This window comes from Oryza sativa, chromosome 1, assembly GCF_034140825.1.
Source record: "Oryza sativa Japonica Group chromosome 1, ASM3414082v1".
In the NCBI taxonomy this organism is placed as follows: domain Eukaryota; kingdom Viridiplantae; phylum Streptophyta; class Magnoliopsida; order Poales; family Poaceae; genus Oryza; species Oryza sativa.
Window position 1 is genome coordinate 26298008 of NC_089035.1, and position 13836 is coordinate 26311843.

Sequence of the window (13836 nt, forward strand, 5' to 3'; positions counted from 1 at the left end):
ATAAAGTGAATTGCATATTGGGCTATTTATTTTTTATCATGATTTTAGATTGGACCACCCTTAATCCAATGCTTTCGCATTAAACCAGATTTTCTTACCAAAAGATTGCAGTTAGGACCAGTGGCTCACTTGTCAATATTGCCTCTCTCTCATCTCTCTGGTCTCCATTGATGGCTCGTGGTCAAGGTTGAGGTCAAGCTAATGCCGGTGTACGGGAGCAGAACCTCGAGCGCAAGGTTGATGTCAATGAAGCTTGAGTGGAAGGGGACCTTAAGCTCGACCTACATCCACACCGTGTCACGCAAGCTTGACCTTCGTCATCGTCACGCTTGGCATGGGCTCAATCACGACCTCCATCCACACAGTCCCTGGGCTTGAGATCCTCTTCGCCTGTCACCCCGACTTTCGCCCCGCCGTCTCCTGGCTCGCGATCCTCTCCACCATTGTCTTCCTCTCCTCTCTAGCTCACCCTCGATCTCCTCGCACGCCATCCCTAGACTCGATTCCTCTCCGCCAGCATTGGCCCCAAGCTTGACATTGACTTCTGCTTGTGCAATCCTTAGGCTCGTACTTCTGCGCGCCTGCCTTGGAGTCATGAGGACTCGCCAGAGTGATAGAAGAGGAGGTCGATATGCTCTCTCAAGCTCCCATCACGATGCTTCGTTTTTTAGTCCCTATTTAACCTCACTGACAGGTGGGTCCAGGGGCAGAGCCATGATTTTAGGTCGATGGTGTCATTCGTCGGCTCTAATTGACGATCATGGTTTAAGTGAAACAGAAATACATATGAAAAATACAAAAAATTCCTCGCAATAGTGGTTGCTCAACCTATGTTTCACCAAATCACTCAAGAAAACTTATGATGCACGAACTTTATTTAGACATTGTGCATAGTCTTGTTGAATTAGCCGTTGTGTATGGTCAAATAACTATAAATTATAGTTTGCTAGCAGTTATTTTGTTGATGCTGTCAAGTTGTCCATGTCCACATAAGCTAAATTGTCTAATGAAAGTGCAAAATTATTCACACGTTGGTGTCACAAATCAAAATTTACTAGTGTCATTCATTGAAAAATTAGAAGGATACCTTAACTAATAGATGGGTCATTGTTGTCCGGTGACACCACTGCTTGTATGCCAGCTCCACCCCTGGGTGGGTCGTTAGTCCAAAGTGTAACCTTTTGGCAACAAAGTATGGTGTAAAATGGAAACGTTAAGGGAAGAATGGTTCAATGTAAATCTAAGGTAAAATAATATAACCCAATATGCAATTTACTATATATTAATAATAATACACACCTTATTCGTCTTAATAAAAAACTAAAAATTGACTATGAACGATCAAGATCGAACCGACAATTTTTTTTATAAATATCTAATTATGTGTTATGATTAGATTTCTAATGATAAAAGAATACTTTATTAATATCCTATCGGGAGATATCTATTACTAAACTGTATTGAGGGTTGAAACATAGTCATCACATTTGCCTCTAAAGTCTAAAGAACTAGAAATTACTGAGTATATTAAGAGAGGTTGAAATGGAGTCATCACATTCACCGTGCGTCTAAAGATCTAGAAATTATTACCAAGTTATAAATTGAAGAAAATGATATATATATATATATATATATATATATATATATATATGTATGTATATATATATATGTATGTATATATATATATGTATGTATGTATGTATGTATATGTATGTATGTATGTATGTATGTATGCATCATTTGATCATGGTGGGGTCTAAATTATGGTTCTTAAGATTCATAAATAGAGTTGTCTGCCAAAAATATAGAGATTATATTTATGAAAATAGAAGCAACAAAATTGTATACAAAATAGTATAAGTTATTTATGGAAGCATATTATGTAGGATCAGGAGAGCGTCGATGAGATGAGGCTAAATGATCGCATATGTTTCCTGAAACAATTAGCCATTTTAATTGTTACAAGTTACAACAAACAATACCTTTGAGACACATATATGATATATAGCCACTCTAGCCTTACAAACTAGAAATGTGCTTTTAAGAGAGTGCAATTGAGTTTTCAAAAAAAAAAAGAGAGAGAGAGAGAGAGAGAGTGCAATTGGGCCCACAACTAAGACATGCCATACTCACACCATCATATACGTGTGTATCCTCTACAGACGCCTGAAGTATCAAATGCCCTCATGACGTGGGCATCTGCATATATACCCTACAAATGCCCCAATGTGTACTCCTAATTAGAAAAGAAAGAATGTTTTTTTTTTACGACAAGAACAACGTATATCTCATACGCGTCCCACTTATTTGCACAAATATATGTAATTAAAAGTTTGCATGAGGATCGGAGAAGCATGTGAGTAGATTGTCGACGGCCTGGTCAATCAGAGCATGCGGCGGAAGAGATTGTCCATGGAGATGAGCGCGCTGGCGGCCAGCGCAAGGAACCCAAGGAACGATAGCCAAACTGCGTTGTTGATTTTTGTGTTGAGTGGCTCCTTGCCGAACGCGGCCGTCGACGAGGCTGACATTAGGAGGTACGCCAACACCTGCAGCCAAATGAAACCAATTAGCCGCGCGCGCGTGTGCGCTGAAAAACTTCTGCTTCTCCAACACGTATGTTGTGTTTAGTTCGTGTGCCAAATTTTTTTTAAAGTATACGGACACACATTTAAAATATTAAACGTAGACTAATAATAAAATAAATTACAGAGCGAAAGGGCCTGTAGCCTAGTGGTTACAGAGCGAATTTTCTAGGATTTAACGGCGTTGTGGTTTCAGTGGTAGGCGACGTACCCGTCGATAGAGAGGCGTCTGTGGTGACTTCGTCAATCTCTTCAGAATTTGTCGGCCCAGTCTTCGAAGATGCTCATAGGGGTAGGGTTTGCGTGCGTGTGTTCATAGGGGTGAGTGCGCGTGCGTTGTGAGTGTCTGCGTTGTACTGTGTAATTCTCAAAAAAGCCCAGTCTTCGAAGATGCTCATAGGGGTAGGGTTTGCGTGCGTGTGTTCATAGGGGTTATGCTCATAGGGGTAGGGTTTGCGTGCGTGTGTTCATGGGGGTGAGTGCGCGTGCGTTGTGAGTGTCTGCGTTGTACTGTGTAATTCTCAAAAAAAAAATTACAGATTCCATGTGTAAACTGCGAGACGAATCTATTAAGTCTAATTAATCCGTCATTAGCAAATGTTTAATATAGCACCACATTGTCAAATCATGGCGTAATTAAGCTCAAAAGATTCGTCTCGCGATTTACATGCAAACTGTGTAATTGATTTTTTTTTCATCTACATTTAATACTTCATGCATGTATCAAAACATTTGATGTGATGGAAAAGTTGAAAGTTTGTAGAAAAAAGTTTGAATATAAATATGGCCGTAGCTTTGCAATGGCGCATTTTGAGCAGAAGAATTGATGGGTTGATAGATGTTTCAAAAGAAAAATGAAGAACCGATGTATTGTGTGTATTGGGCTTGCCTGATCCAGGAAGAGGCTGACGCAGTAGGTTATCGGGTTCAGAGAAGCAGCAAACCTCGGCGAAATGAGGCGCCCGATTTCGACCACTGCTTGCGCGGTCGAGTAGACGCAGACTATCAGATTCACACCGAGGGCATACCTGTCATAGTACATTGGCGGAGAAGAGAGAATATTTTTAACTAAAAAGGATAATAGATGAAATGAGAAGGGTGAATAGTAAAGTGATCTATGTGGATAAAATAAAACCTGAAGAACCAAATTAAACCTTTGGTGAAACTTAAAGGATTAGATTAGTTATTCACCTAAATTAAAAAGGAGAAGCTGATCACTTTGTAGTGAAGCTAGGAACTGGCTAGTTCCTTTGGGGATCACACCGCTAGATCCACCGTTATTCGACTCCTAACCAATCTACTTCTCTCTCTACTGTGGTCAAGGGCAGCGGTGCCTTGCCTTCCATGGTCATCCTCTAAAGCTGCCCCTCCATTGACCACCCTTACACATCAACCTCTAACCCTGATAAATCTATTCCGTTGTGTTTGCTGGATTTCGGACCATCACTGTTGTTGCACCATCGCCGGAACAAGTTGTCGATGAGTTCTTCTACTTGCTCTTCTGCTTCTTCATCTATTCTATCTAGAGGTTGAAGAAGACTCTCTGCTCCCTGGACCTTAGTCATTAATGAATGTGATGGCCAGGAAAACATTTGGGTGGCTGTGTTTAGATCTAGGGATAAAAAGTTTTAGCGTGTCACATCAGATATATGGACACACATTTGAAGTACTAAACGTAGACTAATAAAAAAGGGACAATTGCTTATTTGACCCTGTTTTGAAGTCTAACTACCAATTTGACCCTATTTTTTTTAGTTTGCTTATTTGACCCTGCTTTTCAAAAACGAACCTTCCGTCTGACCCTGTTTTCTTAACACCGTTAAGATTTGATTTAAAAAAAAGAACGAAATATAATTAAAATTTATAATGCCCAAAATACCCTTGAGAAAACCATACCCATCTCTAACCCTATCCACATGTCTCTCCATGTCTCTCTCTCCTGCCAGCGAGTTGCAGCGGCGGCGTCGGCAGCGTCGCGCGCAGTGGGGAGGGAGGCGGAGGCCGGCGCGCAGCGCGGGGAGAAAGGGGAGCCGGGCCTGGCGGTGGAGGTGGTGGCGGCGGCGTCTGCATCGGCGCGCAAGGAGGGAGGCGGAGGCCGGCATCGACGAAGGGAGGGAGGGGAGCCGGGCCTGGCGACGGAGACGGCGGCGGCGGCATCTGCATCGGTGCATAGGGAGGGAGGTGGAGGCCGGCGCCGGCGAAGGGAGGGAGGGAAGCCGGGCCTGGCGGCGGTGGCGGCGGCGTCTGTATCAGCACGCAAAGAGGGAGGCGGAGGCTGGCGCCGGCGAAAGGAGGGAGGGGAGCCGGGCCTGGCGGCGGCGGCGTCTGCATCGGCGTGCGGGGAGGGAGGCGGAGACCGGTGCCGGCGAAAGGAGGGAGGGGAGCCGGGCCTGGCGGCGGCGGCTCTCGGTGGCATCGGCGTCTGCGGAGGTGGTGGCGGTGGCGGTGGCGTCGGCATCTGCGCGCGCAGCGGGGAGGGAGGCGGAGGTTGGCGCGCGAAGAAGGGAGGGAGGGGCGGCGGCGATGGCAGCCGGCGCCGGAGGGAAGAAGCGACGCGGAGGAATGAAGGAGGCGGCGTCAGAAGAAGAAGAGAGAAGAGAGGAGAGGAGAAGAGAGAACTGACAGGTGGGTCCCACATGTAATAGGGTCAAATGAGTAAGGGCAAAAGGGACCTTTTGTGCTTCAGTTAACACCGTTAGTAGCCCTTAACAGAATAGGGTCATACCGTATCTTTAATTCTGAAAATAAGGGTCAAATAAGCAAAATTGAAAAAAGGGGGTCAAATTGGTAGGTAGTTTTCAAAAGAGGGTCAAATGCGCAATTGCCCCAATAAAAAAACTAATTACACAATCCGTTAGTAAACCGCGAGATGAATTTATTAAGCCAAATTAATCCGTCATTAGCAAATATTTACTATAGCACCACATTGTCAAATCATAGAGCAATTAGTCTTAAAAGATTCGTCTCGCAAATTAGTCGTAATCTGTGTAATTAGTTATTTTTTAGCCTATATTTAATACTTCATGCAGGTGTTCAAACGTTTGATTTGACACGGCGTAAAATTTTAGGGTGGGATCTAAACACCCCCTAACTTTTATTGTAGAATATTTACAAAACCTACTAACAATGCTTGGTCAAGGAAACTCCTGACCTACCGACTCTCATTTCCAAGTTCTACCGGTCGTAACCAACATAGATGAAAATTAAAACAGTAAAAAATATAAATAAAAAATGGAAAAGATTTTGCTATTTCCAAATTTTACCTTATTATTGAGGAAATTATCCTTTTTATAATATAGCAATTACTGTATTTTAAATACCCAATACCATGATTGAGGTCTCTATTTAATCCAAATTTTAGAGTACCATCAATTTCTCAATGAAATTCCAAACTTGGGTGCAAGGCTAAAAGAGAGACAATTTGTAAAAATATGATTTTACAAATTAATGTTTTTGACGTTATTACTAGTTTCCGATCAATTATAACATGTTTTCGTTCGTACAGTTCCATTTTTCAATTTTCCCGATATTTCGGATACAATTTTAATTTTAATTTTTATCATGTTTTATCCCATTTCCGAGAAAAAAAATATGATTATGGCAATGGTTGATTTTTGACCGTTTCCATCCCAGGCTATAATATAGAGGAAGTACTTAATTTTGAGATAAATCTACATACAACTATACAAGGGAGTATTGCTAGCATCTAGACTTGTTGCATGTTAAGAATGCATGATGTTTAGACGCAACAGGCAAGTGATCATGCAATAACCTGTAGTACTGTTCGTAGAGGTCGTAGCGGTCGCTGTCCCACCCGGACGTCCGGACACTAGCCATGAGCACGAACGCCGCCAGGCTCAGCACCGCCGCCGCCACCCGCAGCGCCGCCGACAGCGTCCTCCTGTCCCCCGCCGCCATGTCTCGCGGCACGTCCGGGACGACGTCGGCCTCGGCGGGCGGCGCCGGCGGCTCTTGATCGACCACCTGATCCGGCTCCGGGACGTGCTTCGTGGCGGGCGGCGGCGCCTCGTCGGGGTTCTTCTCGAACTGCTCGGCCTGCTTGAGGTAGGTGTCCATGTGCGGCGTGGTGTAGAGCCGGACGCCGTCGGCTTGGCCCCTGGTGGCGACGCGCTGGCGGTCGTGGGAGGCGAGCGAGGAGGCGGCGTAGGGGCGGCCCTCCTTGTTGTAGAGGTACTGCCTCTCCATGAGCCCCCGCAGCTGCCGCAGCTCCTCCAGGAGCATGGCCACCGTCGGGTTCGCCGCCTGGTTGAAATTCTCCTCCAGTGCCTTCCGCGCCTCCTCCAGCTTGTTCCGCGCGTCCTCCATCTTGTTGGCCTCGGCCATGTCCCTGGCTGCCCTGATCATGTCGGCGTGCTGCCGCCGGGCCAGCTCGTTCTCCACCGGCTGTGGCTTCCTCGCCGCGCCTGGTGCAGCACTCGGTCTGCGTTTTATGGTGATGAGATCGGGGTTGGAGGTCACCTGCTGGGCCTGGAAGGTGAATCTGTACTGTGCCAAGCAGACATTGGCGTCGTACGGAGGGGAGGCGGTCTTGTCAGCAAGCGCGAGGTAGACGATGACCCTGCGCGCCTCTGCGCTGTAAAGGGTGCCGAAGCTGACTGTGACGGAGGAGCCGTCGCTGGCGGTGGTCTGCGGGTAGGTCCCCGCGTCCACCCAGACCACCCTCTTGATGGTGACCTCGCCATGGAACCGCGTGACGGTGAGCTCGAGGTCCTGGGCGATGATGGTGAGGAGGCCGCCAAGGAGCTGGGAGAAGGGCCCCGTGAGGTTGGCGCTGTCGGCGACGTAGTTGAACGTCCCGCCAAGGCTCTTGCGCGCGATCGCTTCCAGCAGGTTGGAGTCGTGGCTCGCGCCGAAGCTGAAGGTGTAGACGGGGACGTTCTTGAGATGGACGTCCCTGGCGTCGCCGCCGTGGTTCTGGTAGCCGTCGGACATGAGCATGACGCTGACGGCGCGGCCGGCGGCCAGACTGCGGCCGTCGACAACGCTCATGCCGGTCTCGAGGCCGCCCTTCATGTTGGTGTCGCCGTAGGCCTTGAGGCCGTCGACGAGGGCCTTGAGCTCGGCCTGCGCGGCCGCCGTGACGAAGCGCAGCGGGCAGAGGCGGGTGGCGTTGGTGCAGAAGGTGACGATGCAGAGGCGGTCGAGGTCGCTGAGCTTGCGGATGACGAACTGCAGGGCGGTCTTCACCTTGTCGATCCTGTCCCCGTCCATGCTGCCGCTGACGTCGATGACGGCGACGAGGTCCAGGCCCGCCCTGTCGGTGGACGAGGAGGAGCCCCTGAGCTCGAGCAGCAGCTCCTGGTCATGGGGTGCCATGGACGCGACGTCGTTGTGGTACTTGTTGAGACGCACTTGCTTCACCAGTTGGCCCGTGATCCCCACCGTCGGCCTCGCCGGCTCGGTGGCGGTGCTCGTCGGAGCAGTCTGCTCGTCGTCGTTGTACGCCATCTCTTCGCGATCACTAGCTAGCTTCTTGGTTGTTGGCAAAAGCAGCTAGCTCTGCGCGATCTCTATATATACAGCACTCCACGGCACTCATCACGAGCGTGTAACTTTTACAGCGGATTTGCCAAAAAAACTTCCACAAGTTTTTTTCCCCCCTAAAACTTTCGGATTTATGACCATCGGATCATCTTGAGATTTATACATGAAGGAAAAATATTGCTGGAAAGAAATTTTTATACATGTTACGCATAAGATTTCAGTACTACCTAACCTAACCAAAGCGCAGTTGAATACAAGTTTTATGTAAGTTATACCGTAATTGCAACGTAGTTATAATCAAGGTTGACAATTTCAAATTTGGACTTTATGCCAAGGGTTACTGAAATTTTGGAAATTTCGGAACGAAATTATTTGAAATTTTGATTGATTTTGAATGAATTTGAATAAAATTTGACCAAATTCACAAAAATTTGCAAAAAGCCAAAAATTTCGGATGAGATTTGAGCATGCCGGCGGGGGGCGAGATTACCGAAATTTCGGGCGAGATTTCGGAAATTTCAAACTAAAATTTCAAACCCTGGTTATAGTGCAGCTACATGTAATTACACTTCAATTATACTATAGTTACATCTGAAATTTTTTTACTAGAAAAACTTACGGCAGTTTTTTAGATGCTCTCCACCGATAATACAATAAATTTTGGCTTTGTTTCAAGAAAAATCCCAACCATGAGCACAAACCATATTCTCCATAAATTAAAGAGCACAAAATGTCACAAGTGTGTTAATAAGCGATGACATGCCCATCAAGTGAATTATTCGTTATATTAGGTGAGAGTATTTTCATCCTTGTAGACAATTATATCTCCTATATAGTCATATAACTTTTTGAAAACGTGTTCTTCCATAATAAATATGCAAGTTTGAATTTGACATACACAACTAAAAATAAAAACAACAATTTTCTTGTGAATAATGCACTATTCGCATTCAAATATGTTTTTTCTCCTCGTAAATGTCAAATTTAAAGTTGTATATTTGTAAAGATATTGTCACGCCCCGAACTAGCCCCGACTGGAACTAGCCCGTGACGCTCCAAATTAACCTGTTAATCGATACCAGTCCCAGGAAACAGTGCTGGTATCACAGGAAGACAGAATATCACAACTGCAATACAAAAGGGGAAACGGAAGCCAGGACTTGGACCAATCATCACAGGCGCGACTTGGGAACTAGGCCGAAACCCTAAAACTCATCGTAGCCGGCTTGCTCCTGGAAGAACTCCACATCAACAGGATCCGCTTCATCTTCTTCAGCAACTGGGGGGGATTATTTATCTAGAGCAAGGGTGAGTACGGGAGTACTCAGCAAGCCAGGGGAAATAAGTGTTTAATGCAGGCTTCAAGGAAAGGCTGTTGTTTTTGCAATTGGTTTTATTTGAACTCTTTTCTAAAACAACTAGGTGAGTGCTTCTCAAACGACACGGATGAGACAGTGCGTCTCGTCCGGTCGGAGTATGTGCAATGTATCAGCTCTTTAGAATTGAAACAAGATTGGCACCCGGCCAACAGCTTTTTAAACGGCCACCCGGGCCAACAACTTTTCAAACGGCCACCCGGGCCTAGCTGATCCCGTCAGCTGCTGATTTTTCAGACGTCGAACCCATTTTCACGACAGCAATTTCACAATCAGTAGTCAAACAAAACTACGCTAGGAATCACCTCACATCCGCCCATGACCGTGGGCACGACTGTTCGAACAGTTTGTTAACCTCTGCAGAGGGGGTACACTTTACCCACACGACATTACTAACCCGGATCACCCAGCCCGAGGGGATCAGCCACGTCGGGAGACCTCCAAGCTTTCATGACAAGGCATTTCGAAAGCCGATACAGGTTTACCATATGCCGACGAGAGGGGTCCCAGACCAACAACAGGGTAGGTCCCAGACCATACTGTGCCAGCAAGCCCAGGGGTCCTCCCCGACACCACCCCGGTGAATCCACATGTCTCTCGGCATCAAGGCTCCCCTGATAAGCTAGTTACTCAGCCAGGGGTGTCCCATTCCACCCATGTGGTCGTACTTATCTTATGTTTGGATGAAATTCCAAGGAATCGGTCCTTAAGTGCGAGAGCGGGAAACCGTACACCCGGTACGTTCCCCGGTCCGCGGTTTTGGAAATTCATTTAGTTCGCAAGCACCGACCCAGGTGTCGGGTTTTCCAAGTCTTTTGTAAAACTCCAGTTTTACCCAAGTTGGTATTCAGATTTTAAGTTTGAAGGCGTCCGTCGATACTCGCACGGGGTGCACGAATATCGAGACGCAACTAGATGGTTACAAGGGGACCAGATATAGCAATTAACAATGGAAGGATCAAATGCAACAAATTGGGTAAGTCCGCCAATCTGCCTTGCAGACGGGACAGCAGATTAAGTGCGATCCTATCAATGCATAATATTTTTTTTCAAGCAACATAATTAAATTTCAAATATAGGTTCAAGATGTTCAAAGGTGGCTTGCCTTGCTCGAGATCTGGAGCTTGATCCTCGAAATCCTCGCACTGCGGGTCTTCGGGCTCTGAAACTACACGCGAAACGGGACAACTCAACAAACGGCGAAAAAAATAAAGCCCTATTAATGACCTCTAAGCGTGCCATTAGATAGATCTCGAGATTTGGGGAATTTTGGAAGTTGAACGGAGTCAAACGGATTTACGGTTGGGAAGATATTGAATTTCTAAGATTATTGGATTTTTGATCTAAAGGAAAAAGGATTAAATTAAATCCTTTTTGAGAAAAATAAAAAGGAAGAGGGAGGAGAAGTAGACTTCTCTCGGGCGGCTAGGGCGCGGCCCAAGGGAAATGGAGCGGACCGGCCGATCTTAACGGGCCGGCCGGCCCAAGACGGCCCAAGCGCGCGCGCGGGAGGGAGGAGAGAGAGTCCGGTGGACCGGGCTCACCACGCGCGGTCCCGGGTGGGACCCGCTTGGCAGCGGCTCGGCTCACCGTGCGGAGGGAATTTGCGGCGTACGCGCGCGGGCGGAGCTGGGACGCGGTGCACGCGCGCGGTTCGCGGAGGAACGGATGCGGCGGGCCCACGCGCAGCCTCACGGCTCACCGCGGACCATGCGCACGGGGAAAAAACGGAGGGAGCGGCTGGCCGGGTCGGCTGATCCGGTCGCGGCCGAGGTGGCGCCGACGTGGCGCCTACGTGGCAGCCACGCGGGCCGGCGGGAGGTAGACGACGACGCCGGCCGGAACGGACGGCGGACGACAGCGGCGAGCGGCGGAGCGAACCACGGTGATACGGGCAACAGCGAGCACACCGGGCGGTTGCACGTGACAAGGGGAGGCGAGCCAACGGCTTGGATTCGCCGGAGGTTGCTCGACGGCGGCGGATTGCGGCGGCGGCAACCGATGGCGGGAGAAGAGGGAAACGGCGACGAGGTCACGAGAGGTCGATTCCCGGCGGTGAGAGCATCTACACGGCGATGACGACGGCGCTGACGACGGCGGTGGCCAGGCGGTCGGCCACCACGGCACGCGCGCGCGGGAGGCAACGGGCGGCGTCCACGCGGGCGCGCACACGCTGGCTCGCGGGGCCGAGCGGCTGCGCGGCTGCAGGCGCGACAGAGCGAGGGGAAAGGGAGGGGGCGCTCGGCGCGGCGGCTCACGCGCACGCGCACGCGGCGCGCGGGCGGGGCGGAGAAGGAGGGCGAGGGCGCCCGGGAGAGAGGGGGCCGGGGTAGAGAGAGAGAGAGAGATGGCGCCGGGGAGAGAGGGGGCCGGGGAGAGATGGGCCGAGCGGAATTCGGCCCATCGAACCCGGGGAGGCAAACTAGACTTTTGCGGAGGAATTTAATTTGGAGGGATTTGGATTCGGAATTGAACTCGACGATAGATCGGGGATTGAGATCTTGAGATGGCACGGACACTAGACAACAAGCAAAGAAACAAATTTCGCAATTAGGGTTTTTAAGAGATAATTTTCCCGCTAGGTGCCACGACGGAACGGGCGCTATAGATATATTTTATATTTATCTATCTTGTTGTTTTTTTTTAAAAAAAATCTTTTTAGTTACATTTTGGATGACATGTACAAATCACTAGGGAAGACAATAGTTCACCTCAGTTATATTACTTTCCTGTCCCGAAATATAAAATCTAGGAGTTGATCAGACATAACCTATTACAATAAGGATATCTTGATATATTGTACAAGGTTATGTCCAATATATCTTTTCTTAAGTCACTACTCCTTTCGTCCCAATATACTGCAATCTAGGATATGATGGGATTATATTCATATATCCATATTCGTAGTCCTCCTATCCTAGGTTGCTACATATTGGAACGAAGACTGTATATTTTAGGACAAGAAGAGTATGTGAGAAGAGTGGGTGCCTTGAATGAGAATTAAATGAAGCTAGGATGCACTTAATTAGTACTTCCTATGTATTGTACGGTTATTTGTTAAGGAAGAAAAGAATTGATCTAGAGTAGACTTGACATGCAACAAGATCTGTCGCTCATGATCACCATGCAGAGCAAAATTTTAGGAACTATCTATATATGTCGTCGTATTTTTATAAAAAATAGTCGGCATATATTTATATTGTAAATTCTTAAAATTATATATGTAAGTGAATATAAGTAGATGTAAGTACAATCTAACGAACATATATTGTAAGTCAGATTCTTTTCCAGCTCGATATTACCCAGGGGAACTTGCTCTTCTGGAATTCGAAGACATTTCTTTAACTGGGATACGTGGAACACGTTGTGCACATCTGCGAGACCTTCAGGTAGCTCAAGCTGATAAGCCACTTCGCCACGTCTGGCGGTTATGAGGTAGGGGCCGATGTAGCGGGGTGCTAACTTGCCGGACATCCCAAACCTTCTCATACCATGGAGGGGTGATACTCGCAGGTATACATGATCTCCTTTTTCGAACTCAAGGTCACGTCTCCGATTGTCAGCGTAATTCTTTTGGCGGTTCTGCGCTGTCTTCAAACGTTCTCGGATCAGCTTAACTTGTTCTTCTGCTGACTTGAGTATGTCAGGACCGAATACTAGCGCTTCGCCCACCTCATTCCAGCACAAGGGAGTGCGGCACTTTCTTCCGAACATTGCCTCATTCGGCGACATCTGAATGCTGGCCTGATAGCTGTTGTTGTATGAGAACTCGGCATACGGCAAACAACGATCCCAAGTGCCTTCGAAATCCAGGGCACACGCACGTAGCATGTCTTCTAGGATTTGGTTTACCCTTTCGGTCTGACCATCGGTCTGCGGATGGTAGGCTGTACTAAAATTTAGATCAGTTCCGAGAGCTTCATGCAACTGCTTCCAGAACCTTGAGGTGAACTGAGTGCCTCGGTCTGACACGATCTTCTTGGGACAGCCAAATCTACATACGACATGGGTCATGTAGAGTTCTGCTAGTTTCTTTCCATCATAGGTGGTTTTCACTAGCACGAAATGAGCTGATTTCGTGAGGCGATCCACGATTACCCAAATGGAGTCGTACCCGCTAGGGGTTCTTGGCAAACCGGTGATGAAATCCATTCCGATCTCTTCCCATTTCCACTCGGGAATCGGTAGGGGTTGCAGCAGACCAGCTGGCCTCTGATGCTCTGCCTTGACTCTTTGGCAAATGTCACACAAGGCTACGTATTCTGCGACATCTCGCTTCATTCCAGCCCACCAGAAGTATGCCTTGATATCTTGGTACATCTTCGTACTTCCTGGATGAATGGAGTAGGCGGACTCATGAGCTTCTTTTA

General features: G+C 47.8%; 1 protein-coding gene across 1 annotated transcript; it reads right to left on the reverse strand.

The window, feature by feature from the left end:
- Positions 1-2384: 2384 nt before the first annotated feature.
- Positions 2385-8061, reverse strand: LOC4326585 (probable E3 ubiquitin-protein ligase EDA40). Its single transcript, XM_015783325.2, has 3 exons — positions 6358-8061; positions 3475-3613; positions 2385-2549 (listed from the first exon to the last, which is right to left on the reverse strand). The coding sequence occupies exons 1-3, from the start codon at positions 8052-8054 to the stop codon at positions 2385-2387; spliced, it is 2001 nt and encodes a 666-aa protein (XP_015638811.1). The 5' UTR covers positions 8055-8061.
- Between the last annotated feature and the right edge of the window lie 5775 nt (positions 8062-13836).

Bases quoted from the DNA above. Each gene is read 5' to 3' on its own strand.
- LOC4326585 (XM_015783325.2), bottom strand. From the start codon at position 8,054: ATGGCGTACAACGACGACGAGCAGACTGCTCCGACGAGCACCGCCACC. The intron at 3,614-6,357 runs GTTATTGCATGA...GTACTATGACAG, and splicing joins CTCTACGAACAGTACTACAG to GTATGCCCTCGGTGTGAATC. The intron at 2,550-3,474 runs GCAAGCCCAATA...ATTTGGCTGCAG, and splicing joins TCAGCCTCTTCCTGGATCAG to GTGTTGGCGTACCTCCTAAT.